The 25,742-nt window shown below is 44.0% G+C and overlaps 1 protein-coding gene across 1 annotated transcript in view; it reads right to left on the bottom strand.

The window, feature by feature from the left end:
- The window catches only part of MYCBP2 (MYC binding protein 2), a 553,924-nt gene that overhangs the window by 117,732 nt on the left and 410,450 nt on the right, over positions 1 to 25,742 (bottom strand). The window contains 3 exon segments of the mRNA XM_082246610.1: positions 17,284 to 17,424; positions 18,216 to 18,332; positions 21,813 to 21,910. Of these exon segments, the coding sequence (XP_082102736.1) occupies positions 17,284 to 17,424; positions 18,216 to 18,332; positions 21,813 to 21,910 (356 nt within the window).

Genomic DNA, 25,742 nt, shown 5'->3' with positions numbered 1-25,742 from the left:
CAGTAACGGTTTCCTCACTATCATGCTCCAGTAACGGTTTCCTCACTATCATGCTCCAGTAATGGTTTCCTCACTATCATGCTCCAGTAATGGTTTCCTCACTATCATGCTCCACTAACAGTTTCCTCACTATCATGTTCCACCAATGTTATCTTCCCTATTGTCCTTCATGAATGGTATCTTGCTCAGATGAACAGAACTTTTACACATTTTCCTTTATTGGAATCATACTCCAATCTATTTAAAGTGGAAATATTTTTTCCTGCACACACAAATCTCAGAAAACGTTTACATACTGAATATACAATAATGAAGGCAAAGACAATCACTTTTTTTTTTTTTAACATGCAGTGAGGATGTTGCATGCACTTGTGAGCATGTGTTTTACAGTGAAATACATAAATGGTCATGAATAGGGACCAGAGAGAACCAGCCTTTGGTATGGGACTTCCAGGAGACTTCAAAGAATGCACGCCACATATACATGTACAAGGACAACAGGGCAGCAAATAAATTACGACCAAAACCTTTCTAAAATATATTTATAAAAACAAACATTGTTTCTCTACAGGTCTACTATACATATTTTGCTATCGTTATTTACACCACAATACTTTCACAGTGTCGAATAGCTTTTGTGTGACAAACATAAGGTGGAAAAAATGTGAAAACATTTATGCTTTTATACGTTTTACGTTACTGACTCTAAATAAACTGCCATAGTATTTTTTCCAAATGCAAAGATTATTACAGCAATAAAAATGAACCTTGGCATAATAGACAAAAGACTGCAAAAACTATGTTAAAAAAATTGAATAAACTGTGCGAAGTGTAATAGCTTATATCAACCAAATGTCACATTATACAGACACATGTATGATTCCTTTGGGCACTTGTTATTGTTCAAAATTAAATAATTCCAATAGTGCCCCTTCACCCACAGTTATCAAAGCAACAAAATTGATACTTTCAATAACACAAAACCCAAAACAGGATTTACGTTTTATGGAGAGACCAGACAACTAGATCATCATTGACCAGGGCTAGATTCAAGAATGGTAACAAAACCTTGGGCCTAAACTCAATTCTGGGCAAAAGGCTTTGTATGACTACCTCTGTAAAAAGCAGTAATACACTTAGGACCTTGTCAATGTCAAAGGCAAAAGACCACTGGAATGCAGTGGGATAAGCGAAATCCAGCAAGGATTACTAAATTGTTAAATGTAAAAAAGCTCTAGCAAAATGCAGGCAATAAGGCATATGTAGGGATAAGAAAAATAAAAAATTTAAAGCTAAATGCCTTTTGAATTTCCTGGAAGGGGCACATGAGCTGAATCGTTTCAAGTTGAAGAACTCCAAATGATTAAAGCCTAAGACCCCAAGTTAATTTAAAATAAAAATAAGCACAAGGGTCATGACTTATCAGTGTTATGTGTTCCCTTGTGCTGTGGTCTTCTGGTTTAGGTGACCTCTTCCTACTCGGATACTTTGCCTTGTGAAAGGCACTCATCAGGACTGCCCGGCTATGCCCATCCTTTTAGCCTACATTCATGGAAGCCACACTAAAGCTTCTATGAATGAAATAAGATCTATGAATGAGGGGATGGACCTTTTAAACATCTGCTTGTCCTCCATTCATAGATCCGGTTTCATTCATATAAACTGTAGTACACCTATGACTGGAGATGCTAGATGGAAAGGGCAACATAGTTGTGCACTCTTGATGAATGCCTGTTATGACTCCCTCGGCTTTATTAATCCTCGCCAGCATTAGATTACGGTATCAGGGGTGGTGAAGCAATGGTAAGGGAATATTTCACCTGAACAAGAATACAGCAGCAAAAGGGGTACATAACACTGATGGTAAATTTGATGGTATCTTTTTTTTTTTTTTAACTAAAAACAAGGCGTAAAACATTCCTCAGGAACGAGTTTATTAAAAAGTAGTTTGGATCTCATCTATTATTGTTGGGGTCTTCGCAAAAGGGCTTGCAGGTGGAACCACTTTTGTGTAATTCCTAAAAATATTTTGACAACTATTCCATAAAGCAGACCTTCATCCAAAAGGGAAACTACTTCTTTCCCTCCCACCCCCCATATTTTTTCTTTGGGTGGTGGGGGGGGGGGCAGGTACCCATTTTTGACAGGTAGTCCCTCCCTCTTCTGCTCAGATCACCTAGGCCCCCTACCCAAGTCAATACTTGATAAAGCCTACATATTGCCACAATTCCAGTTTTGACTATTACAGCACATCTCTACCAGATTTGCACTTGCGGATCCTGGAATGTTTGACCAAGCAAGCAGACAAAGGTGCCAAATATCTCAGTATAGATGGTGGTAGAAATGCAGATAAGGGATAAAAATGCACTCGTGGGTTAGAGATTACACAGCATGTGTTCCAATGGGAGTGGAGCCTTTTGGAGAGCCATGTGGTGTTGAAGAGATCAGCAGGGATGTGGCTAGAAGAATGCAGAGCTGCACCAGGAAGCGGTCATCCTGTGGTCGCAGTTATACACCTTGGAACACAAGCAAATCGCTGTGAGATGCAGGTCTTCTGGGATGTCTCCTCTGGCCACACTGGACTTGGCACTCCTCATCTGGGATTGGATGAGTTGGGCTGCTTGTGTTTCATAGTGGATAACAGCGACCATAAGCCTGCAGCTTCCTGGCACAGCTCTGCATTCCTCTAGCCACATCCCTGCCAATCTCTGCAACACATGGCTTCCCAAAGGGGTTCAATCTCGCAGTGGAACACATGCTGCTTAATCCTCTCCATCCCATGAATGCATTTTGTATCCCTTATCTATATTCACATCCCATAACTTCCTTATCTACATTTCTACGACCTTCCACGCTGAGATGCTTGGTGCCCTTATCCGCTTGCTTGTTCTTACATGTGCCACAAGTTGCTGAAGACCTTGCTTATGTAGCTGCATACATCTACAGTGCTTTTAACAGGGCTGTTCAGAGACCTCTACCCCAACTTTGCATCCTAACCCTAAACTTCCCTGTATTTCAACATAGCACCAGAGCTTTTCCCTTATTCATCCTGGAATGTTTGCCTATTCTCAGTTTTAATAAGCCCTTCCAAGGCTGGCTCTATACATTCTAAAATGTTCTTAATCCATTTCCTTTAGTTTTACCTTCAACTATGCAGTGCAAGGGCCTGCCTGATTGCATACAAATTTAAAGTATTTAGGTTGTTCCTTATATGGTTTTGGTAAATCTGAAGGAAAATTGTACATGAACATTATATAATGTATGGTCAGCCCAAGACATTCGGATTGCTGGTTCTCCTTGGATGCATGTAAATGGTAATTGTGCTGCTGGAAGGTGATTCCGGTCAGGTCACAAACAGGTTTTCCTTTTTATACCACCCCTGTACTTTGCTCCAACCAGCTCATCCTCAATTTCCCAGACACGGTCCATAAAAGCAACCCTGCAAATTTATGCTACCCCTGCCATGGTTCCCTTGTTTTTTTCCACCACACTAAGCATTTTCCTTCTCAACAGACCAAAGAACCCCCCCTTTTTTTTTGCATGTTTGTCTTCCACCTGCCTTTTTGGGAAACTTCATATTTATATGAAATATCAGTTTTTTGCCATCACTTCCCCATGAAGCCCAATCATGTGGTGCTAATGTATTTGCTATAGATAGATTCTTTTACATCAGCTCTGAACCTCTGCAGCTACTTCTGGTCTCTTTGTATCCACCCTAACTTATGCCCTCCTTAATTACTGAGCACTGGTGGACTGCCCCCCCCCCCCTTACAGAATTACAGTTGTACCTTTTTTTAAGAAGAGTATTTGCGTAATCCAATAAAATCCTTTTCACTGAATCCATGAAGGGATACAGTTAGGGCATTACTGCCACCTACAGTTTAACCCTTGGTTACCTACTAAAGCTGTGTCCTCATATAATGCTTGTCTAGGAATCCATTGAGGGACACATCTTTATTAAATGAGAAAGGATGACGGCCGAGTGCTTAACCTGTGGCCCTCCAGATGTTGCGAAACTACAATCCCATCATGCCTGAGCCTTTGGGAGTCAGGCTTGTAACGGTCAGCATTGCAATGCTCATGGAACTTGTAGTTCCGCAACAGCGGGCGGGTCACAGGTTGAACACCCCTAACTGGCAGCATGCCCCTAGGTTTCTTACTAAGCTGTGTCCCTCAAAGGACGATAGCAAAACTGGATTTTTGTCTTACCGTAAAATCCTTTTCTCCGAGTTCATTGACGAACGGAGTCTCTGATCTTCTCAGTAGGGACGTCCCAAAGCAGTGCCATAAAAATGAGGGGTGGGAAAAGCAGAAAAATAATTCAAAGCTAAACCATAGCCAACCAGGCAACAGAGGACTCATTAGAACAAGATGAACCTGAAAAAACAGTAAACACCCCCAAGGGAGACAAACACCCTTAAATAGCAGCCTGCAAAATGTTGCGGTCAAAAGAGGCATCTGCAGATGCCAGCACATCTACCTTGTAAAACTTTCTGACAGTGTGAACAGACGACCAGGTAGCCGCCTTGCAAACCTGAAGCACAGATGCCTGATGGCGAAAAGTCCAGGAAGCACTAAGTGCCCCGAATAGAATGCACCTTAACAGGGAAAGGTGGAACCTGACCCTTAAACAAGCCTGCACAACTGTCTGATCCATCTGGAAAGAGTCGCAGCAGACGCTGGCAGCTCTTTACTTGGGCCATCTGTGAGTACAAAGAGCGAATCGGACTTTCAAAAAGACTCAGTAGTCGCCAAGTACACCCTGAGTGCCCGAACCACATCCAAAGTATATAGTGCAATTACCTTAGGATGTTTAGGCTTAGGACACAGAGGGTAACACAATGTCCTCATTTAAGAGAAAACTGGAAACCACCTTCGGAAGGAAGGACGTATCCGGACAAAGTACCACTTTATCCCTGTGAACCACCAGATAGGAAGAATGACAGGACAACGCTGCCAGTTCAGACACACTGCGTGCAGAAGTAATAGCCACCAAGAAGGCCACCTTCTGGGATAAGGTAAGCAGAGGAATCTCCTGAATACTTTCAAAAGGAGGTTTTTGGAGAACCGACAGCACCAAATTAAGGTCCCAAGGTGGCAACTGAGGTGCCAAGTGTCACGCCCCCTGGATAAAGCTACGCACCAGGGAATGGGCGGCTAGTGGCCTTTGGAAGAAAATTGCCAAGGCCGGAACCTTACCCTTGATAGTTCTCAAGGCTAACTTAACTTTTGATCAACTCCCCGTTGAAGGAAAGCCAAGATCTGAGCCACCGAGTAAGAGCGAGGGGGAACCCCAAGAGACTCACACCACGCAATATACGACTTCAATGTAAGATGATAGATCTTCCCAGAAGTCACTTTCCTCGCTTTAAGCAGAGTAGGAATCACTGAAGCAGACAAACCCCTGTCCTTCAGCACCTGGCTTTCAACAGCAAAGCCGTCAAAGCCAGCGACTGTAAAGCAGGATGGAAGATTGGCCCTTGAGACAGCAGATCCAGCCTGAGAAGAAGTCCCTTAAGGAGCGTCTGCGACTAGCCTGACCAGGTCAGCGTACCAAGCTCAGCGAGGTCAGCCCGGAGCCACAAGAATGACCGTAATCTCTTCCGCCTCGATCCTGCAAAGAAGTCTTGGCAGCAACTTGAGAGGAAGAAAGGCATACATCAGCTGAAACTGACCCCACGGGTCCACCAGCGCGACCGTGGCGTCTGCCAGAGGGTCCCGGGAGCAGGCCACAAACCGCTGCACTTTTCTGTTGATCCGAGACGCCAACAGATCTACATATGGAGTGCCCCAACGAAGGCACAACCGCTGGAACACCTACAGATGGAGACCATTCCACTTGATCCAAGGTCTGTTGACTGAGAAATCCGCCTGCCAATTTTCCACTCCAGGAACATGAACAGCGGAGATAACGGCCACTTCCAAGGCCGCAAAAACACCTTTGGTGGCCCCTTGGTGATGGACATATGCCACGGCCGTGGCATTGTCCGACTGAATACGCACTGGACAATCCTGAAGGTACTCAGTCCAGTGGACTAGGCAAAGCCTGACCTCTCTCTCAGCTCCAGTACATTTATCGGCAACCTGGATTCTTCCAAGGACCAGACTCCATTAGCAGAACATCTGCCGAGAACCCCTCCCCACACGGACAGACTGGCATCCGTGGTGACAATTGTCCAATATATAGGAAGGAAGGATTTCCCTTGTTTAAGCATCGGGGACCCAAGCCACCAGATCAGGGACTCCCTGGGCACCTGGCTCAGCTGGATCTGATTGTCTAGAGAATTTGGATTTTTGTTCCATTTGAGAAGGATTTCCTTCTGGAGGATTCTCGTGTGGAATTAAGCAAAGGGAACCGCCTCGAAGGACAACACCATCAGTCCCAGAACTCTCATACAGGTCCGAAGGGACAACCATTTGCTGGACAGCAAGAGCTGAATCGCAGTCTGAAGTTTTTCTGGTGGAAGAAACACCCTGGCTGCAGACGAGTCCAAAAGTCAGGCACAGAAAGTGTAGTATCATGGAAGGGACCAGGGACGACTTCTGAAGGTTCAGAAACCACCCAGAAACTCCTCCAGAGTTCTCATGTTGATCTCCACATTTGTCACCAGCACCGAGGGAGACTCCGCACGGAGAAGCAGATCATCCAGGTAACCCAGGACCGATATCCCCCACTGTCATAACAGCGCCAGTACTAGAGTCAACACGTTTGTGAAGACCCGAGGAGCAGAGGCGAGACCAAAGAGTAACGCTACAAACTGATAATGATCCTCTTCCACGGCAAAGCGCAGAAACCGTTGATGTCCTGCACATATTGAGATGTGAAGTTAGGCATCCTTGATGTCTATGGAGGCCAAGAAATCCCCCTGATGTAGAGAAGCCACCACCGTGCGAATGGATTCCATCTTGAATTATTGAACACACACGAAGCAATTCAGTGCCTTCTGGTTCAGGATTGGACGGAACAGGAACTATTACTCCCTAATGTACCAGGTGTTGTACCAGGTGCTGTACCCCCCCCCCCCCCCAACAGAGCCTGTAAGCAATCCGGGGACAGTCTCACATTGGAAGGGAAGAACCTTACCGGTGGGACGGATCGAAACTTAATCTTGTACGTGGACCATAGGACCTTGTGAACCCACTTGTCTTGTACCTGGGATTGCCACAGGTTCAGGAACCGGCAAAGACAACCCTCCACCCCAGATACGGGTGAGGGTGCCCCTTCAGGCCGAAGGGGACTTGTCCTCAGGTCTGGAGAAACTCGATTTTTGTTTGCCAGACCAGGGTTGCTTGGAACAACCCAAGGGTGCCTCGAAGGACTTTGCCTTATCGACTGACCCTGAGGGACGGAAAAAAACCCCCAAAAAAAAACATTATTTGTTGAAAAGGAGGGGCCCCGTCTGCGACACGGGTCCTCACCCTTGTTAGCCTGCAGGAGAAAGGTACTCTTACCCCCGTGAGACCTTTGATAATGTCATCCAGGGTAGCCCCAAACAGGCGATCTCCATGAAAAGGCAGATCAATCAACGCCTTCTTTGAGGTCTGATCCGCCAGGGGAAGGGGGGGGGGGGGGGACATTTATTCATCATGCCAGGAACAGGCGGGCGGGCACCATCTCCTGACAGAACCCCTCTCCGCCGAAGAACGGGGGCTGTCGGCCAATAGGAACATTGCGACTCGGGCCTAGACCCGGTCGTATGCGACCTGGCGAGCTGTTTAACTCGCGGGGCCAGTCCCTGTCCGGCGCGGAGCTGGGGTCTGCGTGCGCTCACTGGCCGGCTGGGGTGACCACTGGATCTATATATCCAGCCCATCGCCCAGATCCGGCTTAGTTGCTTGCAGATCTCACAGGAAAAAAAATCCAGGGAAAAGGCTAACTAGAAAAAAAAAATCTTTGCCAGGACCAGAGATCCCAGCAAATGAACTAAGTCCTAACTCCTGACTAGGCAGATTAAAACTGACATCCTAAAACAGGGAGAGAGGGTATACCCCCCTGGGACTGCCCATAGGCATATCAAGAACTTTTTTCTGTCTAGTGTCCTACTCCTGTAGGGGGCAGTATAACCCTACTGATATGAAGATCAGAGACTGCGTCCGTCAATGAACGATAGAGAAAAAAGATTTAATTGTTTAAAGTACACAAAGCAAATCACTGAACAAAAGAAAATCAATTGGTTTCACACCTACAAGCTTTAGGTTCCCAAGATCTTTATCTGCTTACCTGTTAAGATTTCTTTCTATGCACTATGCCAGAAAACAGATTCAGAAAAGACTTGTATTGTGAAGTCAGGAAGAATATGGCACAGGACAGGAAAGAAAAGACTGATGAAGGCTGGTACAGTGCAACTCACCTGAGGGAGAAAACCTTTAGCAGTCCAAGATAAAAAGTCCAAGTCCCTGGCTCCTTGGCTAGCATAAAAGATATTCTGAGCAACAGAGTTTTAGAGAGAAATAGCAGAGAAAATGGGGTAGAAGTAGCAAAGTGCATAAAATACCATTAATACAGGAAAAAGCACAGTAAGAGACTTACACTGCCTAGGATGTACAATACTTCAGAAAACATTTAACCTTAAATAAAGAGCAATACAAACCAGCTTTAAACACCCAAAACTTGGCCTGGATGTAGTGTGTCATGCCATTTACCAAAAAACAATACAACACAATCCTCACATAAAAATGTAAAATAAAGATGTCAGGTGTAAATGGTAAACGTTTACAACAAAAATTCATATAGCAGATCACAGATCACCTCTCAATAGGGAATTTTTAAAAGTGCATCTGTCGCAAGAGAAACATGCAGGTTGCAGTTGTGGACTTTCCCTCCTGATAGTGCAAGTTGCCAGCTTATTTTTATACTTCAATTTCAAACTTTTCTTTTACCTTCAATAAGGAATTCTAACTTTTAGAATTTTCTAAATTTGGTTTAGAATACAGTAGAAAGTAGTAATGCCAGAGACAGCCAGGCTTAACATTTTCAGGAGGGCACAAGCAATGGCAGCCTACATATTTCTCTCATGCAAGGTGTACCTTAAATAGTGGAATGCATATTGCTACTGTGCTAAACACAATCGCAACATATTCTAAAACAAAATTTCGCTGTGCATCTACTGAGAAAGCAGTCCTCAGGGGTCATTTACAAGACACCTTAAAAAATAAAGGACTATGCTGTAGGTAGAACTACAAGGCTTGAGGAGCCCCAACAGCCGTCAAAGGACTTCAAATCATTTATACTGCATGCAGTCAAAAACATTTTTCATTGAAAAAAAACACATTACAGAGGATTTACATAGCACCAACATATAGACACATTTTTGATGCTTTGCCATAAGTTTTGCATGTGTTCTGAATGCATTTTAAAGTTATTTCCTGTCCTGCAACAGTAAACTTAAAAAAAAAAAATCTGCATGGGGAAAAAAAAAAAAGAAAGAAAAAAAAAAATGAATTTCTCATTTTCAACACAGTGAATTGAGCGGAAAGGGGTCATCTGAAAACAATGCATTTTCAATGCCCGTGTAATTCACCTGTGTAGTGAAACGTAGCAAAATCCATGCAATCTGAGGCAATGTGAATGAGCCGTCAGCCCTAATTGTTTAAGAGTATTCACATGACAGTGAGATGGGGGTCTAAAGCAACAAGAAAAATCCTAAAGGTCCGCAATAACTGCCCGATCACAGTTTAGAAGAAGGTCTCAGAAAACGCCCCGTTCTTCAGGGCTAATCTATAGGTAAAGAAACACTTAAGCATACAACTGGATATTGCTATGCAACTTTCAGGGTTTATATAGGAAGGTTGCTTGGACATGCTCATTACACTTGATGGTGGTTTGGTTTTGCTGTACTGAACAAAATCAAGCTTGCGATAAAAAAAAAAATAAAATGCTACAAGATAATCTAAGCAAAGAACTTACAGAGCTTTATATGTTTAAAGTCCATCAGTCTAGTGTGGATTGATGTTCTACAGCTGCATAAATGTGACAAGTATCCATGTAAAGTATAGTGATGGACAGGAATGGTCTTTTTCTGCCTAACTTACATAAAAACCAGAAAAATTATGACTGTCTAGTACCAAGAAGGGGTTCAAACCAACCTTCTTACAACCCAAGCAACACTAGTCTATCAACTAGTACTGTCTATCATCCGTTACACAGAATGGAGCTTTTAAAGGGATTGTAAAAGTTTTTCTTTTTTTCAAACATGTCATAGTTGCCTGAATACCTACCAGCCCCAATCCTCTTCTGGCACTCTTGGCTCCTCCTCTGTCTGCCCCTATAGCAAGTGCTTGCTATGGGGGTAGACATGAGGGTTCAATCCCGAGCCAGGCTCTGTGTATTCACAGACACACACACACAATGTTGCTCAGTCCCCCCCCCCCCCCGGATTTAAATGATAGCAGCAGGATCCAATAGTTCCCGTTGCTGCCTTCATGTTCAGTGGGGAGGTAGAGCAGCTGCTCTGGGGCACAGCACTGGATCGAGATTGGTACCAGGTAAATATTAGGTGGGCTGGTAGGGAAGCTAAACAATTTATTTTACCTTAAATGGGGAGAATGCATTAACGGGGGGGGGGACCTTCTGTCCTTACAACCACTTTAAGTCTACAAGTAGTTCTATAGAATCAAAAGCTCAGTGAAAAAAAAAACATTTTCAGTACAAATACAACCACAGAGACAATGCCTATTGCTGCAAGCACATTATAGCTGTATATATGTTCACACCCTTTAGAAAGGCTGATACAGCCCAACATTCTAGATGCCAATGAAAAGCTAAAACTCTCGCTCTTTTCCCTGTTTGACCAATGAATAAATCTTAGGTCAAATAAGTAATTTCACACAAACAATTTTTCAGCTCAAAATTTGAGGTAAAGCTTCTATAGGAAAAAAGAAAAACTTTCTAAAAGTAGCCCAAGTATCAGCCATTTTAGATAGCTTTGACCAAATTCGTTGTATGGATGGTTTGTGGACACCTGACCATAACTTTTAACGCTTGTTGGATATCATCAGGGAATGCTTTCTGAAAATTTTGTGCCAATTCACCCAATATAGTATTTGTGAGATCAGGTGTTTACGTGGAAGGAGAAGACCTATCTCACCATCTGAAATCCAATCCTCCCAAAGGCGTTCAATAGGTCTGAGATCAGGGTTCTGTGCAGGCCACTCAAATTCCTTCAAATCAAACTAAATCAAGCCATGTCTTATGGATCTGGTTTTGTGCACAACGGCACAGTTCTACTGGAGCTGAAAAGGGTCTATCCTAAACCGTAGCCCCGTGATTCCTAAGCATCAACACAGCACTTCAGAATCTGACAAATATGGCACAGAGTAAAACTAAATCCAGCAGAAATCTGGCACTTCTGTGATTAGCAGCTCAGTGTTGACACACACTTTACTTAAATGGAAACTATGAAGGTTTGGGACTGATTCAAACAAGTGCTGAGGCCTGTACAGCATGAATGAAGCACTTGATTACTAGTTTGGAGCCATCTGGAGCTGCGTGCAGGCAGCCCATATCAGTGACTGGAGATGCAGTGGCTGTACAGATGCAGCTGCACATCTAAGTTTGACAGATATGCGGCCCCAAATGTATACTGTCTGCATGTTGGCCCCGGGCACATGACCCTGCATGCCTGACAAACTCAGATGTGCAGCTGCATCTGTAGACCCGATGCGCCTCCATTCAGCTATGCCTGCATGCAGTTCCAATCCTGTAAACAAATGCCTCATTCATGTGATTTGTGCCTCTGCATCGGTGTAAATAAAGCCTTCGGCCTTATTCCTATGGGGGTACTATAGCGTATGCCCATGTGAGGACAGTGTTTGCCTGCACAGGGATGCAAAGATGTTTGAATGAACATCAATGGGACTGCCTGCCTGGGGAACCCGTGCCTCACACAGAATTACACCCATGTGACAAGGTCTCAAAGCCTTCAGGACAATTTACCGGTGTTCTATTTTTTTAAACTGCATAAACCTATCTATATATCTGGACGACAAGCAGCAGAAGCTGCTTCTATAGAAAAAAACTCTTCCATCTGAAAAACTGAAAAATATTGTTCTACCATATGAATAGAGGGGGATTCACAGGAATGATTCACTGTTCATTCACTTCAGTGCATAAGAAAACACTCTCAATCTCTATCCATCTCCCCATCTCTTCCTCTCCATCACTCGATCTCTATCCATCTCCCCATCTCTTCCTCTCCATCACTCGATCTCTATCCATCTCCCCATCTCTTCCTCTCCATCACTATCTCTCTCTTGATATATACACTAAATTTAGCAATTTTTTAAACATTTTTAGGTTTTTAAATGGTTTATTTTTTGTTATTATACATTATTATTTTTTTTGGTTAAGCACAAATAAAAAGATGTACGTGGCAAATCACTTTTTTTTTTTTTTAAATAGAAAGCAAGATCAAAGTTTTCTTTGTGAATGGCTATATGTGCTCGTACTCCTGTAAATACTAAACGGTTTCTGCATTGGCATTTGACCAAGCATGCACATATGGCATACTGAATGTCCTCCCAATGTGCCACCTTGGAGCCTTTAGACCAGGGGTGCTAAACCTAACAGCAGAGGCCACTTAAGTGATTTGTAATCTGGTCGCGGGCCACAATGAACTATGGGGTTTTACTGCCCCCCCAAATGTAAACGAGCCCTTACTGTCTTGAGCCCCCTAAAAGGCAGCTTTCACATTGGCGTGCTGTGGTTTTCCCACACGGGTGCAGCATAGTCCACCTGCAAGTTAGCTGCACTTTGCCATAGTATTTTATTATATTGTATGGGCGTGGTGCGTTTTTAGTAAGTGTCCCAAACCCACAGGGTAAAATAGAAGTCTACAGCTCAGTGCAGCTAACCTGCAGGTGCACTGCACATCAGTGTGAAAGCAGAATAACCCTTTTTTATGGGTGCTATTATGCCCACTGCAAAAGTGCAGTTTATGTGATGTTTATTACACTGACAATTTCCTCTTCCAGCTTCTGCTGGCATCAGTCTCCAAGATGCAAGAAAGGTCCCAGGCGAAGTGCACTCGGTATTATGCTGCCAGGGCAGGAGTCGGCGCTACAAAAGAAGCATTTGCCTATGTGGCCCCTGCTCTCCCCACTGCTGGTGCTGGCTCCTTGCCCTCTAATGCTCGAGGATGGTGGGTCGGCAACCTATCGATTGCGATCTGGGCTTGCCGACCCCCCATCGTAGAGCATGGGCATGTGCTTCCCTGGTTTGAGGTTGCAGGACACATCAAAGGGTTCATGCAGCTGCAGGCCATGGGTTGAGCACCCCCGCTCTAGACCTTCACGTGCAGGAGGTCTAAGTCACTGCTTTATTTTTATCCTAATCTACTGTAAAAAAGATTATACTTACCGTAAAATCCATTTCTCTGAGTTCGACAGACACGGCGCTCCATGAATCATAACTACTGGGTTATATTGCTCCCTCCAGGAGTAGGACTAGACAGAACAAAAAACACCTGGCTACGCCCATGGGCTGTTCTCAGCTTTTTCTATAACCCCCTCTCTGCTCTAGGTAATCAGTTTAGTACCAAGCATTATTAGAAGTATCAGAACTCCATAGAGGGGTCGGTGCGGTGTCCATCGAATTCAGAGAAATGGATTTACCGGGGAGTACAAAAATCCCATTTTCTCTTTCCTTCAACAGACACAGCGCTCCATAAATCATAACTACTGAGACGCCCAAAAGCAGTGCCAAAAGAAGAATGAGGGGTGGGGAAAATAACCCAAGGCTAAACATAAGAGCCCTTAACCAGGACACAGGAGCCTCGTCTGAAAAAAAGTTTAAAGAAAAACACCCCTCAAGAGGGAAAAGCCTCTCCTAAAACAGCAGCCTGCAATACTTTGCGGACGAAAGAAACATCAGCAGATGCAAAAGTATCTACCTTATAGAATTTTGTGAAGGTATGCAATGACGACCAATGCGATACTGATGCCCGATGATGGAAGGCCAAAGAAGCACTCAGCGCCTGAGTAGAATGCGCCATGACAGGGAAAGGTGGAACCTGACCTTTAATGGAATAGATCTAAAACACTGTCTGTCTGATCCATCTGGAGATGGTAGCTGAAGAAGCGGCCAGCCCTTTTCTTGGTCTGCCCGTAACCACAAAAAAGCGAGTCTGACCTCCGAAAGGACTCAGTATCTGCCAGATACACCCAAATCGCACAAACCACATTCAAGGCTTGCAAAGCAAATTCCTTGGGATGAGCCAGCTGGGGACACAAGGAAGGAAACACAATATCCTTATTCAAATGGAAGTCAGAGAGAACTTTGGGCAGGAATGAAGAACCACTTTATCCTTTTGGACCACCAAATAGGGACTGTGACAGGATATTGCCGTCAATTCCGATACCCTGGGGGATAAGGTAATAGCCACCAAGAATGTCACCTTCTGTGATAGCGTAGACAAGGGAATCTCCAGAATAGTCTCAAATGGAGGTTTCTGGAGAACTGAAAACACTAAATTTAAATCCCATGCGGCAAAAGAGACCACTTGTCAAACCCCCTGAATGAAAGTAAAAACTAAACAGTGCGTGGCTAGGGGATGCTGAAAGAAGATTTCCAAGGCTGACACCTGGCCCTTGATGGTACTCAAGGCTAACTTCTGAACTACGCCGCATTGAAGGTTAAGATCTGAGCCACAGAAACGGATCGAGGATGAGCGCCAATCTACTCACATGTAAGCTTTCCACGTACGAGGATATCTCTTGCTGGAAGACAACTTCCTCGCCTTCACCATAGTAGGGATCACTGATCCAGACAAACCTCTATACCTCAGTACCTGGCTTTTAATAGCTAAGCCATTAAAACCAGCGATTGTAGGAACTGAGGAACTGTTGTGCGATCAGAGGAACTGTAGATGAAGCCTGAGCCGAGGAGGATATTGGCCTTACCATGGCCTTTGGACGCCTACTGCGTCTGCCAGAGGAACCCGTGATCTCGCCACGAACTTCGGTATTCTCCTGTGGAGCCAAACCTGCTAAAGGAGCTGCATGTAGGATTGTGCAAGCAGAAATGCACCAGACTCAAATCCTGTATGCAAATCAGGAGAGAGAACTATCTGAGTAACAGCAGCCAGTGAATCACGGCCTGCGGTTCCTGAAATTTGTCCAGAGGAAGGACCACCCTGGTCAGAATTAAAAATCAGACCTAGGTAACTCCATTCCCTGGACAGGGGGCGGGGGGCCTTAGGTAGTTCGGACAATACCTGAACCTTTGCAGGAATAAATCTGCACAAGTTGACGCAGGACCTAAAAAATCTGAAGAGAACAAACTTTACCCCCCTTTCTAGGTACCCCCAAAAGAAGCATTTTGCGGATCTCCTTAATGCTTACAAAAGTCATCCACGAGGCCGGAAACCAACGAAGATGTCCCCCCAATGATGGGTGAGGGCAGACCTTCATGCTGAAGGGGTCTTGTCTGCGGGTCTGGAGAAGCTCGCTCTAGGCTTACCAGACCAAGGAAAGATTTGAAAGATCTATTTCCCTTATTCTCAGTCCCAGAAGCATGAAATCATTTTCTATGGTCTGAAGAGGGGGGCCCCCCCATCTGTGACAAGACTCCTTCCCTTTCCTTGATTGTGGCAGAAAGGTACTCCTTAAAGGGTAACGTACAGCAAAACGCTTGGGGATCACAAAGGGTAATTTTGGTGGTTCCCATTCCTTTCAAGAAAACCTGTCAAAATAAGGCACATAAAGGGAACACCTTTGGTGTACGAGGTGACTTATGTGTACCAAACGACACAGCCATGTCCATGGCTACATCAGCCGCAACCTCCATTTTTAAAGTCCCACGCACTGCAGTGATAAGTGCATCTACCAGCACTTTTTCATTCACTGCTGCAACCATGGAAGAATCATCCTCACTATCGGATGGGTCTAAGGGTGTGGTATTAAGTCCCCCTGGATGGGCTGCATCCACGGCGGCATCGGGCTCAGAATCAGATGAGACAGACTGAGCAGGGGGCGCTTCCTCTTGGGCCTTTGCCCACATGCCATTTCCACCTGGGATACTAAGGACTGCAGGACTGCCGTCAGTGCAACCATGGGAAGCTGGGGTTCCAAGAGACCTGCCATCTCCATGAGGGTGTCAAGTGGGGGAGATGTGACCCTGAGGCTCCATAAGGAAAGGAAGACCTTGCAGTACAAAAACAATCTTGACACCAATAAAGGATCCCCTCAAGGCTCCGGGTACCTATCAGCAGAGAGAGAGAGAGAGAGAGAGATAACAGGGACCCCCAAAGACTCACCCTACCGACCGAAGGATTGCTGAGAAATCGAACCCAGCATCATCATGGGCGCCATCCCTATTCATATGTCCTAGACACAGGAAAAGAAAACTGAAGAGGAAGATCTTCAGCATATCCACCAGGCTTTGGTCGTCTCCAGCATCTCCTGGACCAAGGGAAAATGGCCCCCCGTGACATCGGGCTACACAAACATGGCCACCAGCTGGAGAGCAGCCAGACTAAGGGAAAATGGTCACCATCAGCTACAAACGCTGAAGCATGCTGCCAGGATCTTCCCTGCGCCCTTTGCAATGCTGCACCCTCTGCAAGGGGGAGCCAGCTTCTGTCTGTGAGGCTATGTCCAGGCTGACCTAGAGCGTAGCTGCGGTCTGCATGCACTCGCTGGCTGGGCTGGGGGGGGGGGACCACTGGATCTAGATTATCCAGCCCGGCAGTTGATTGTAGATCTTGAGAGAGGAAAAAAAAAAAAGATGCAAGGAGAAAAAATTGCTAGGGCCAGATATCCCAGCCGAAGTCTAGGTCCTTAACTCCTGACTAGACAGAATAAAACTAATTACCTATAGCAGAGAGGGGGGTTATATACTAAGCGGAGGATGCCCATGGGCATAGCCAGGCGTTTTTTCTTCTGCCTAGTCCTACTCCTGGAGGAGGCAATATAACCCAGTAGTTATGGTTTATGGAGTGCTGTCCCCGTTGATGAACAAAAAGAGAAACAGGCTTTTATAAAGGAGCCAAGACGACCCAGGAAAATGTGGGGAGCTTTCCATCTGGGGATTATTGTTATTGTTGGCTGGATCTCCATTCCATCAGCTTTGCATTACAGAAAAATAAAATATAAAAAGAGATACTACACCACAGACACAAAAATAAAAACCTTAAAAAAAAAAAAAAATAAACAGACAAAGTATGTAACCTAATTTTTAGTTTTTTTAACACATCAATCCAGACGAATCGACTGTAGACCTGAAATGTAAGGCATTTGTACCCTTAATTTTTTTGTGTTTAATTTATTTTTTTTTATTTTACTTACATCAACAGGAGCCAGCAGACTTTTGCCAAGATGCTGATTAAATGATAGGCACCAAGCTTCATTGTAACCATTCATGTTAGGAACATACTTCTTTATTGTCTCATCATTCAGTCTAAGCCACACACCATCATCATTGTGGATCTAGATGGGAAACAAGCAACAATAGCGAGCCACGCTCTCCTGTAACACATTCACTGCCAGCAAGGCCTACCTACATGGTGATTTCTGAGGGGCACAGGTAGATGTGAGGCTCTAACAGGCAATACTGGTGACAGATGTGAATGTGAAGGACAGTGTATAGTGAAAAGGTGTGGGAAAGGGGGACTGCTTAAGGGATTAAACAAAAGCAGAGGATGGCAAAAAGCAAGCACAACTAGCAGCATCTATCACCAATGGAAAAAGCAGAAAATGTATACACGCTAAGAAATAAAGGGACAAGAAATCTGCATCATCTGTAAAATAAAATATTGTGATTTAAAAAAAGAGAAAATGTTACGCTTTACAAGTAGTATGTATATTTTTTTTTTTGGAAAAGGTCAGCTGAATATTTCTCTCTTATTCTAATTAGACAGCAAAATTTCAGATTCTAACATTAACATTCCAAGTGTGAATGGAAATTGGATCATACTATCCTTTATCATTTTGAGTCCTATTTAAAACAGTGTAAAGAGCAACGCTTTGCAGTTTGCAGGGATCAATGAGAAATATTTCAGCAGAGTTGGAAGCTTAATAAATGCTGAACACAGTTTAGGTGTTAGGAGTTAAAGCACTGCTCTTTGCCATGTTAAATAAGGGCCTTAGTACGGTCACTAAAATATAAGAATAGAAGATATGGTATTGTATATAAGCTAACTATGCTGTGTACATTTCAAAAATAGATATATCAGTATAGGTCAACTCTGTTGTAACCATATTGTCTATCGAGTTATTACCTCATCAACAAAAGCGATGGTTCCATTGACTTTCACTATGCCTATCTGCTCACTCTGAAGGGAAGGGTGGCTACGAATACGAAGCCCTGCACTGTCCTTGGCCACAAATTTGCGAACCTACAAAGTAAAGGTAGACAGAAGGGAAAGAAAACCTAAGCGAAAGAAATAACAGAAGTTTGCAATGGTCAAGACTCCACACATTTGGTGATAAACTTAAGAGAATGTTACAGGTTGTTGCAAGTTTCCCAGATTAAAAGTGATGGTTCTTTCAAGAGGAAAAAAAACACAGATACCAGCAGTACTAATAGGTCAGACATAAATGTGACACCCTTTACTTTGTATAATTGATAACGCTCCCTGTTCATTATAATATTAAGCAAAACAAGCCAACTTACAAGTTAACAGCATTTTAAAACCGAAACTGATCAATTTTCCTAAATCCATAGTTGCACACATCAGCGTTCATCTTAATAAATCCTGGATAAACCTGGGGCTCGTGGGTCTCGATTTTCATGCGGGTCTATTTCAACTGTCACCGAATGGACCTGAGGCTTATACCCACCAACTGATGGGATCTGCAACCCCATATCAATTAGGATTGGATTGCATTTTGTTCTATATTCTGATGCTCCGTTTATCAGATGCTTTCTCTACTATTTACCACCATTAACGAAACAGTGGGTTTGATTTACTAAAAGTTGTGTGTGCAGTCTGGTGCAGCTCTGCATAGAAACCATGTTTTTTTTTTTTGTCAAAGCTTAATTGAAAAAGTTTTTATTAAATATTCAAATTAAATATTTTGCAAGGGTAACACTAAGAGCACAAAGCCAGGGACAACATGATCCCATATACTACTGTATTAGAACAGAGGTTATATCAAGCCTATAAAACAATTCTTATAAATGATGGTCCTTAATTGATCCTGTATTTCTTCTTGCCTTTCTTTCACCCCCCCCCCCCCCCCAACATTTGTATTAAGTTCTAGAAACCTATGCTAATAAGTTCACTTGTTTATGTACCAAGAAGAGTGTTACTTTCTATGTATTCAATGTATGTTGATTATCGCTGTATTGTTGTTCATTTAATTTGAATAAAATAAAACGTTTATTGGGGAAAAAAAAAAATTCATACAAGCTAGAAATAAAATATTAATGTGTATTTCTAGCTGTTCTTCCATAACGTCTACACTATGCTATCAAGTATATCCACAAAAGTAAAACATAAAGGTATGAGAAAGAAAGAAAGAAAAAAAAAAAACCCAACACAGACATCTGGGGAGCCCCTTCCTGACCAAGGAGAGTCCAACCAAACTACCAACCTAGGTCCATGCTACACTCAAAAATAGAAGCTATTCACCGATAGGATCCCAGCATGTCAGAGCTTGGGAATTAAATTCAGGATAACGACAAAGCCATTTACTTGGGGTAGCATCCCTGTATACTGGACGTTAGTTCCTCCATTTTTTTTTTTTTTTTTTTTAAATAGTTTAATTCAGCTACGCACTCCAATAGTGGAAGTAGCTTGTGTACTCCAGTGTCTAGGTATAATTCGTGCTGCAAAGGGGAGGAAGGGAAGTAGCCCTTTAACCTCTCACAAGGAGCCCAGTTAAATAGAAAGGGCTCTTTCACACAGGTGGACCGTTCAGATCCACCTGTCCGTTTTTTTGGGTGGATCTGAACGGTCCCCCCATGCATCCCTATGGGGCATCGGATGTCAGCAGAGACATGTCCGCTGACATCCGATCCGTCAAATCTGGACGGATGGAAACTCTATTTTCCATCCGTCCAGCGGATCGGATGAGAACGGACCGACGGTCCGTTCCCATCCGATTCCCCCATAGAGATGTACGGGGAACTGACAGCTGTGTCTCCGCGAACAGCTGTCATTCTCCTGCTCAGCGGGGGATCGGCGGATTGATCCCCCGCTGAGATAAACGGAGTCCGTCAAACGGACGGACTGTGTGATAGGGGTCTAAAGCTATTTCTGCAGACTTCTGATAAGATTTGCCAGACTCCCAAAAATTCTTTAATAGGGGGGCAGGTCCACTTTATGTGGATAATTGTGCCTATGTTTTCCCCGCAGCGCCAGCACTTATCATGGTAGATCGAAGACATTCTATGCAGCCTCTTCAGGCATCTATACCATCTAGTTAGTATTTTATGGTTCTTCTCTTGTATAGGAGTTGAGAAACTAGATTTAAAGTTAGCAAAAAAGATTTCTTCCATTTTTCTGCAGTGATCATATGGCCCAATTCTCTTTCTCAGTCTCTAGTAGGATACGGAAGTAGAGGAAATGCATGGGAGACTATACCATATATCGTAGAACTAGTGCGAGCACACTCTGTGCCTACTACAGAGAGTCTCAAAGTTAAGTCTCTAAGGAGTGAGCCCATTTTGGATAGATGTATATAAAAGTGCTGGAGCTGAATGAAACTACTGACCTGGATAATTGCACTCTGTAGTCATCATATTGAACGCTTGAAGTTTAGGCGCAAGAGCTTGTATAAAATCGGAGAAAAAGCCAAAAATGTCCATCGTAGGAACCTGACCCAGCAAGATTTCTGGATTACCCATAAATCGGGGTAAGTGGACCTGGTATTGAGGAGACAACCCACCTTCGAACAGTCTGGTCCCAAACTTTTAATAGAGATTGGGTCAGAGGTGAAAGTGTTTGTCTAAATGGGCGAGAATTAGGTTCAATTCACAGAAGAGATGTCAGGGGGACAGATGGTATATGCTGTTCAATAGCTACCCGTTGTTTTACTCGCCCATGATGAAACCAATCCAATATTTTGGTCAATACTGACGCTATGTAATAAAAATTCATATGCAGCAGGCCTGTTTCCCCCTCTGTTTTCCGCTTTAATAGATTATTGTAGTGAAATCTAGCCGAAGAGTTCAACCAAAGATAGAGTAAATTAGATAAGATAGATAAAGTAAGCTAGATCTTAAAGACCGAAACAAAGCCCATGAACAAGTTGAAGTTAGACGCTGATTGGCTACATTGCACAGCTGCACCAGATTTTGCACACTCCAGTTTTAGTAAATCAACCTCAATGTGACTGAACAATAAAACTATTTGTGTACACCAACAAATCATCTATGCACATAGTGAACCACCAACACACTCAGTTTAATAAAGAAATGGGAGAAGAAAAAAAAAATCATATAAAAAAAATTCTGTTATACAAATGAAAAGGAGAAGGCGAAGAGTTTTCATTTTAAGTCCATCATCCCAACATTTTAAGACAAGGGCAGTAGAGATTTTTAACGTACTGCTAAGGATTCCCATTTCCATTTTCTTAAGGGGCTTAAAAGGGAACAATTTTTACAAATTAGGGTCCTTTTAGTTTTTTTTTTTTTAATTCACATACTTGAGGATAATGAGCCTCTCTATATAAAGTAGAAGCTCCTGCTAGAGTTGTAGTCTTTCATATTGACCACATACAAGCCAAGGGGTTCCCTTTTGTCCTTTTTTGCCACCAAACACAAATGTGTGAGAATTTTTGCCCTGGGGAGGGCATCTAGGTAAATGGCAAATATGATTTGTTATACAACATGCCTTACAATTTAAACATGAATGCAAATATAGACAAACCTTATTTGGCTGTGGTTCTGCTTTTGGTTTTACCAACTGAGTTCCAGGAGGAATCATGCCCTTGGGTGGGTCCTTTACTTTAACTTCCAACCCAGCATCTATGAATAAAACATTTTTAAAAAGTTGCAGTGAAGACAACGTATAGCAGCCAAATATCTGTATAAAAATAAGGGCTTGCATGTGCAAGATATAGTTTATTGCTTCATCTGTTTCTTGCTAAACAGAAGGCACCAACAGGAAAATAGATAGTATCTAAGTCTTGTATAAAAAACAGTGTATTATTAATACTTTGGCCTGGAGCAGTGAAAAGTATAAACCAGCAGAGAAGGGTATTTGTTAAATGTTGCAAAATACAGTAATTTTTATTATTTCGCCTCAATTCACCATACTTCGTTTTATTCATACTTTGTTACCTATGGCCTTGATCTAGGTAATCGGCTAAAACATATAGATTTATCAGAGCAGATCAATTTGAAAATCCCCTGTGGGAGATGAGATAAGTAATTTGCTTGAATTAGGAGTGATTTCAATTTTACTTATTAAAAATGTACATACATACTTTTCTAACTACAATGTACATACATACTTTTCTAACTAGTATAATCTGGTGGTTTTCTTAGCATATAACGGCGGTTTCAATACCCAGTGACTAACACCTATTAAGTGAAATACTACCTGCACATTATGAGGTCTATTAAAAACTTGCATAACACCCTGAAGAACATTTGTTTTTGCCCAGTTCTCTCAGAACAATTCTATGTGCAGATTCGCTGGAAAATTGCAATGTTTTTTTTTTCCCCATAAACTGATTCCCATGTGAGTACAATCCAAAAATAGCGCAACCCAAGAAATAAATTGCAACCAATAAAAATGAATCAGAAAAAATCTCATGCAACCAGATAGTAAACGTAAACTCCGAAGGCTAAACGTAGCCAACTAGGTAACAACGAGCTCAACCAGGAACAACAGCTCACCCATAAAAGAAAAAACCCCAAACGAGAAATAAACGATTCTCTTATGGAACAGCAGCCTGCAAAATCTTGCGGCCAAAGGAAGCATCCGAAGATGCCAACAAATCTACCTTGTAGAGTTTAGTAAAAGTATGCACGGACGACCAAGTGGCCGTCTTACACATTAGAGTAAGAGGCCTGATGATGAAAAGCCCAAGAGGCACTCAGCACTCTGGTAGAACGTGCTGTCACAGGGAAAGGTGGAACGTGACCCTTCAATGAATAAGCCTGTACAACTGTCTGCCTAATCCATCTGGATATAGTCGCAACAGACGCAGTCAAACCCATACGAGCTCCCTCAGTAAGGACAAAAAGTCTGATTACCTAAAGGACTCCGTGGCCGACTGTTAAACCCTGATCACCTGAACCACATTTAGAGAGTGCAAGGCAATTTCCTTGGGATGCTTAGGCTTCGGACAGAGTAAAGGCAAAACAAAGTCTTCATTTAAATGGAAATCAGACACCACCTGGAAGAAAAGACGGATTAGGTCGGAGAACCACTTTATCTCTGTGGACGACCAAATAAGGCGATCGTCAGGAAAGCGTCGCCAACTCAGATACTCTGCGGGCAGAAGTAATAGCCACCAAAAAAGGCAACCTTCTGAGATAAAGGCAGAGATATGTCCCTAATATTCTCAAAAGGAAGCTTTTGAAGAATAGACAAAACCAAAGTAGGTTCCCACGGAGGCAAGGATGATCTTCTGGGAGGAGCCATATGACGCACCCCGTGAATAAAGGTGCAAAATCAGGTATTAGCAGCCAACGGACGTTGGAAGTATATCACCAAGGCTGACAATTGGACTTCGATCGGGCCCAAGGCCTACCATTGCTTAACTCCTTTCTGCAAGAAAGCCAAGACCCTAGCCACCGAAAAAATGGCGAGGGTGCAAATGTGCGATTCACACCATAAAATATACATCTTCCACATGCGATAATAAATCTTTCTGGAAGTCCCTTTTCTAGCCCTTAGCAGGGTAGGAATCACAGACTCAGAGAGACAGCTAACTCTCAGCACCTGGCCTTCAACAGCCATGCCGTTAAAGCCAGCGACCGTAAAAAGCAGGATGGAAGATCGGCCCCTGAGACAGCATGTCCTCCCTCTGAAGCAACCGCTAGGGAAGCTCAACGACTAGCTTTACCAGGTCTGCGTACCAATACCGTTGAGGCCAGCCTAGAGCCACCAGAACATTTTCCACTGCCATCATGTGGAGAAACCTCGACAACAGCTTTAGCGGAGGGAAGGCATATAAGCAGCCGATACTGGCTCCAAGGAGCTACCAATGCGTCTGGCGTCGGCCAGAGGATCTCAAACTCTGGCCACAAACCTTTGCACCTTTTTGTTTATCCGAGACCCAAACATGTTTACCTCCGGGTTCCCCCAACAGACACAAAGGAGACGAAATACCTCCGGATGAAAGGACCATTCCCAGTGATCCAGAACGTGACGACTCAGGTAATCCGCTTGCCAATTCTCCACTCCCGGAATGTGAACTGCAAGATAGCCAGAACGTATCCTTCCGCCCACATCAGAATCTCGGCCACCTCCTGGGCTGCCCGGACACCCTTTGTGCCCCCTTGATTGATGTAGGCCACAGTCATGGCATTGTCCGATTGGATCCAGATCAGGAGACCGCGCAGCCGATTTGTCCAATAGATCAGACAAGCTTGATTACTCGGAGTTCCAGAACATTGATCAGTAAAGAAGACTCCTGTCGACCAGACTTCCTGGGCACAGAGATTGTCCAGCACTCCGCTCCAGCCAGACAGGCTGGCATCCGCGAATGAAGCCACCAATAGAGCCTTAACCTCGTGAGTCGGCTCAAACTTATCATTCTGTCTAAGGACTGTGGATCCTTGTTCCACTTGACAAGGATCTCCTTTTGCAGAGGCCTGGAATGAAACTGAGCAAATGGGACCGCCTCGAAGGTTGACACCATCAGACCCAGGGCTCTCATGCATGTCCGTAGAAAAGAGAGATCGCTTTCCAGCAGCAACCGGATCTCTCCCGGCAACTTCTGAAGTTTGTCCCCGGGAAGAAAGACCCTCGTCACGGAGGAGTCCAGAGTTAGTTCCAGGTAATCCGGTCACACCGACACGGTCAGTGCAGATTTTTAGAAGTTTGATGGTCCACCTGAAGTCTTGACTGAACCGTGATTGACAGATTGCCCAGCAATGCTGGGTAAGAGTTTGCTCTCAACAGATCGTCCAGATATCCAAGGATTGCAACCCCTCTTTGCGCAACAATGCCAACACCGGGGCCAAAAATCTTGGTGAAGACTCTGGGAGCGGAGGCGAGACCAAAGGGTAACGCCACAAATCAAAAATGCTCCTCCGCCACCGCAAAAAGGAGATGCCTCTGGTGTCCCCTGTATATAGGGATGTGCAGATACGCATCTTTGATGTCGATGGAGGCTAGAAAATCCCCCCAATTTAAAGACGCTACTACCGACCGAATGGATTCCATCCGAAACTTCTGCACCCACACAAAGCGGTTCAGAGACTTGAGGTTCAAAATAGGACGCACCTCCTGAAAACTGCAGACATCCCCCCCCACCCCAGAAACGGGTGAGGACGCCCGTTCATGCAGAAGAGGATTTGACCACCAAACCAGACTGTCTGGTCTTGGGCTTACCCGACCAAGCCTTTTTGCTCCCTTCAGAGGCCTGAACGGTTAACCGTTCTCTTGTGCCCCGAGGCACGAAAAAAGCCTATGAGCTGTGAAAGAGGGCCCCGCCTACCACGGGACGCCTTGCCTTTGGAGGATTGGGGAAGAAGAGTGCTCTTACTCCAAACAATTTATCACCCAGAAAGGGGAGATCTGTTAAGGTCTTCTTAGAAGCCTGGTCAGCCAACCAGCTCTTAAGCCCCACCATGCGGCGTATGGCAATCCCTATCGCTGACACTGGCAACCAGAGAGGCC

Source organism: Pelophylax lessonae, assembly GCF_965119305.1.
Source record: "Pelophylax lessonae genome assembly, chromosome: 2".
Taxonomy (NCBI): Eukaryota; Metazoa; Chordata; class Amphibia; order Anura; family Ranidae; genus Pelophylax; species Pelophylax lessonae.
Note: the sequence above shows the minus strand (reverse complement) of the source record. Positions and strands in the feature narration are given on the sequence as shown.